The sequence below is a fragment of the Crinia signifera genome, chromosome 11 (genome assembly GCF_055691185.1).
Source record: "Crinia signifera chromosome 11, ASM5569118v1, whole genome shotgun sequence".
In the NCBI taxonomy this organism is placed as follows: Eukaryota; Metazoa; Chordata; class Amphibia; order Anura; family Myobatrachidae; genus Crinia; species Crinia signifera.
Genome location: NC_139227.1, coordinates 100004190 through 100008272, shown reverse-complemented (window position 1 = coordinate 100008272; position 4083 = coordinate 100004190). Strand labels below are relative to the sequence as shown.

The 4083-nt window shown below is 48.1% G+C and overlaps 1 protein-coding gene across 1 annotated transcript; it reads left to right on the top strand.

Annotated features, from left to right (window-relative positions):
- Positions 1-1267: 1267 nt before the first annotated feature.
- Positions 1268-3576, top strand: PHLDA2 (pleckstrin homology like domain family A member 2). The gene is made up of 2 exons (XM_083165217.1): positions 1268-1975; positions 3199-3576. Exon 1 carries the CDS (start codon positions 1572-1574, stop codon positions 1950-1952), a length of 381 nt encoding a protein of 126 aa, XP_083021343.1. The 5' UTR covers positions 1268-1571; the 3' UTR covers positions 1953-1975; positions 3199-3576.
- The last annotated feature ends 507 nt before the right edge of the window (positions 3577-4083 follow it).

Here is a 4083-nt window from a genome sequence, read left to right as displayed (position 1 = left end):
TTTATTCAAACCCCTCCTGTAACATGACAGTTAGGAGCTGATAGCACATTACTGTATTTCTCTCCACTTTAGCTCTCTCTCTCTGAGGCTTAGCGCATCTGCTCCACATGTAACGCCATCTTTCCTCGCTGTCACTGCCATACTTCACATGGACTACATGGACTACAATAGGGAGCGCAGCAGCAGTAGCGGAGCACTAATTGGGGGTCCATAGATAACAAATTGGCACCCCAAAAAAACTTACGTCGACCGCTTCCTATGTCGACGATTTTTATGTCAACCTTTTCCCACACCCACCGTCTGCATGTCGACTCAATGAACCCGACTTAATTATCAAACGTATGGTAATTGAAGTAGAGGTATGTCATCGGGAATGTGTTATAAGGCTGTTTAAATAGACACCAGCACAACTAGAATCACTAACAGCAACAGGGACACTCTCCCCATTCACTCTGTGTGAGCCGTCATGTGACCCGCATTCAGCAAAGCTTCCGTTGTTAAAGAAAATCCGGAGGAACCTGCTGAGAACCTGGCAATGGCGCAGCGGCAGACAGGAAGCATGGGGGGGGGAGGGGGGGACTGCACCCCCTAATTCTATACATAATAGAAGGTGCTACCATGCTGAGACTTGTAGTACCACACAGAAAAATATAGATAACGCACATCTAGGAACAGTGCTAATCAGAACAATTATAATAAACTGCAATGCATCATTGTGGCCCGGCGTAGGGCAGAAGGTGGCTGCTGCAGAACCTCTTAATAGAGCTGATATTTATACGATCTCCTATTTCCCTAAGCATTTCCGCGGCAACCTTTCTCTCTTTAGCAGTTGTAGAACCACAAGTCTCAGCATACCCTATTGGCCCTCCGGGTAATGTGGGACTAGTCCAGACATGCCCTGCCAACCTATCACAGCCAAACAACTGCAGCAGATGTAGTCCCAGCCCTTGGCAAGCCATGCACAGCTGTTGTAGAACTACAAGTCCCATCTTGCCCGGCCAGTCTGCACCTTGTAGTTCCACAGCAGCTGGAAAGCCGCATGCTAGCTCTACGGGCTTTGGGAGAGGAGGACTGTGCATGGCTGCTGAGAGCAGTTCTTATGAATGAAGCAGCAGCTTGTGGTTAGCAGCAGCCTGAGGGTGCGCCTGAGTTCAATACCAGACACTGGAACAGACCAGTGACTAAGCACTGGGCGGATCTGCATTCCAGTGCCCGTCACTGGAGGGGTGAGAGGGAGTGGTGAGCAGTGACATAAATTCTAACATATCTCCCCATTCTTCTCATTCACAGTCACACACCTAAGGAGCAGCACAGAACCAAGCTCCTCAGCTCCCAGGACAATCTCCAGCGGCCCAGCTCCAACCACCAGTGGTCCACCAGCAGCCACTAAGCTCCAGTGGCCCACCAGAAGCCCCAGGCACAGCACTCAGTACCTGCCCAACCAGAACTATCTCTAGTGGTCCAACTTCCACCACCAGTGGTCCAGAAGCAGGCACAGCACCCATTCCCCAGTGGCCCAGGTCCCACCAGCCGTGGTCCAGCAGCCAGGATCTGTGGCCCACCAGCAGAGAATGAAGATGCAGGTCTCAGATGTGATCATGGAAGGTGAGCTGGAGAAGAGGAGTGACAACCTTCTACAGTTCTGGAGGAAGAAGCTCTGTGTCCTGACCAAGGACAGTCTCAACATGTTTGCTGATGGCCAGAAGAAGACCAAGCGCAAGGAGCTGAAGTTCCAGTCCATCAAGAAGTTGGACTGTGTGGAGAGGACGGGGAAATACATCTACTTCACCATTGTCACCACGGACAACAAGGAGATAGATTTCCGCTGCCCCGACGATAGCTGTTGGAATGCAGCCATCACCATGGCCCTCATAGACTTCCAGAACAGGACGGCCATCCAGCACTTCAGGTCTCGCCAGAACAGTGAGCGAAGGGTGGCCCCATGTGTGTGACCCCAGCAGAAGCCACAGCACAGGTGAGCACAGGTGACCCTCACACTCAACAGCCGGGCACAGATGACTGTTCTAATGCTTGTCAGAGCATGCTGGGACTTGTAGTTTCACAACAGCTAGGGGGACATAGACCTCCTATATCATGCGACTGACACCTGGCATCGTATAGCATGCTGGCATTTGTAGTTCCACAAATTTACCCGTCCCTCAGATTCCATGTATTGTAATATGTAGCTGCCCACCCCAGGGGTTCTTGTGGTAAAGAGCCTCTTAATTCCCATTTATTATCCCTATTAAGGGTTTCCTCCCAGTTTTATATAGAAACATATAAAGTGACAATGTGACAGGTCACGACCTGCGCTGCTTCGTCGTAAACGCGGAATGAAATGCAATTTAGCTATTGAGAAGGGAAACTGTCCTTCGTCGGTGTAACCGCCACGGGGCTGCCACTGCCTTGCAGATATTGCTGCCATGCGGGTGTCTCTGCCACACAGATGTCGCTGCCATGTGGATATCGCTGCCATGCGGATATCGCTGCCATGTGGCTGTCCCTACCATGCGGATGTCGCCTATGGAGAACCGGTGGCTTAGATCACCGGGGATTTTCAGTGGAGCAGAATTGCTGTCTTGTTTTGTGTATTTATATGAAAATAATAATAATTCTATTGTATGTGATTTGCTAAAATGATTTGTAGTAATCCCATGTATGGAGTCCTTATGTATACTAGCTCCTGCTCGCCTGTTCTCGCACAAAAGCTGGGGGATGCAGTTTAAATCCCGGCGGTCGGGATACCGGCGTTCAGAATCCCGACGCTGGAATCCCGAACGCCGAAATCCCGACACTTTCTCCCCCCGTGGGTGTCCCCGACACCCTCGGAGGGAGAATAAATTAGCGTGCGGAGCGTAGCGAGGCACCGGGCCTGCTTCGTGGCGAGCGCAGCGAGCCCGCAAGGGCGGGCGATCCACGTCCCCCCCTTGTCGGGATTTCGGCGTTCGGGATTCAGGCGTCAGGATTTTGAACGCCGGGATCCCAACCGCCGGCTTTTCAGGCCAAATCCAAAAGCTGGGAATGAATTATTGCATAGACAGGAACAGTAAATGAATGCTATAATCCCAGGCTGATACATGAGCCTGACACATGCAGGAAGCACAATGTGGGTCTATACAGAATTAAACCCTGCACTGTACAACTCTGCTGATTTAACCACATTATATATATTCATTATCTCGCCATGTTCTCTTCCAGCACCCATTAATTATGGACCAAATGGAAGAAGCCGGCAGGTGGTGGCTCAGGGGAACCGGACGCGCTCCCTAACAAGGACAAAGCAAGTTAAACAAGATTTGTTTGAGCTTCGCTTGCTGGAGCCTAACCAGAGGAACTGACGATTGATCGACGACGATGGAAGATCCTCACTATTTGCCTAGTGTTATTTATTTATCCGCGGAAAAGCCTTATGTAATATCAGCCGGATGCAACCGGATAATTTATTATATATATATATTTAGTACTTGTCTACATGTTTCTATTTATTTCAACAGCTTTCTCTCTTAATATATATATATTTTTATTATGTTCATTTCGAGACCAGTAATTTGTGAATAAATGTCATTTGAATGCTAACTTATGTATTAAAATGTTTTTTTTTTTATTTATATATAGAACATTTTCTTTTTTATTCCTTATAAGACCGAGACAACAATACTGAGGTTTGTTAAGGGGGAGTTGAAACAAAATTGGGGTCCAAAGGTCATGAAAGGATTCCCCAATCAGATCTCTGCTTTGATTCGATTTGCATTAGAAGACGTGAGAGCAGAACTGTCATTAGTTAGTATTAAGTTTTGTTGAAAATGAAACAGGTTTCGTTCCATCCTATAGAATAAAAGGTTAACGCTGCTCCTCATCCTATGGGGGGGACTCAAGTGTTTGCGCACCAGTCGCTATTAGATGCGATTGAAGTGATGCTCCGTTCGGGCGCACAGCCGCCGGTGCTGACATTACTGTTATGTTGTTCCGTAATTAAGTGGCATAAACCTGAAAATGTGAATGTGATATTTTCTTATATTAACAATTAGTTAGGGGTTATTCAGTGCATGCTACCATATTTCTGCCTTACATCACTAGCCGAAG

What these genes read in the sequence shown, in the direction of transcription:
- PHLDA2 (XM_083165217.1), top strand. Translation starts at nt 1,572, where the DNA reads ATGAAGATGCAGGTCTCAGATGTGATCATGGAAGGTGAGCTGGAGAAG.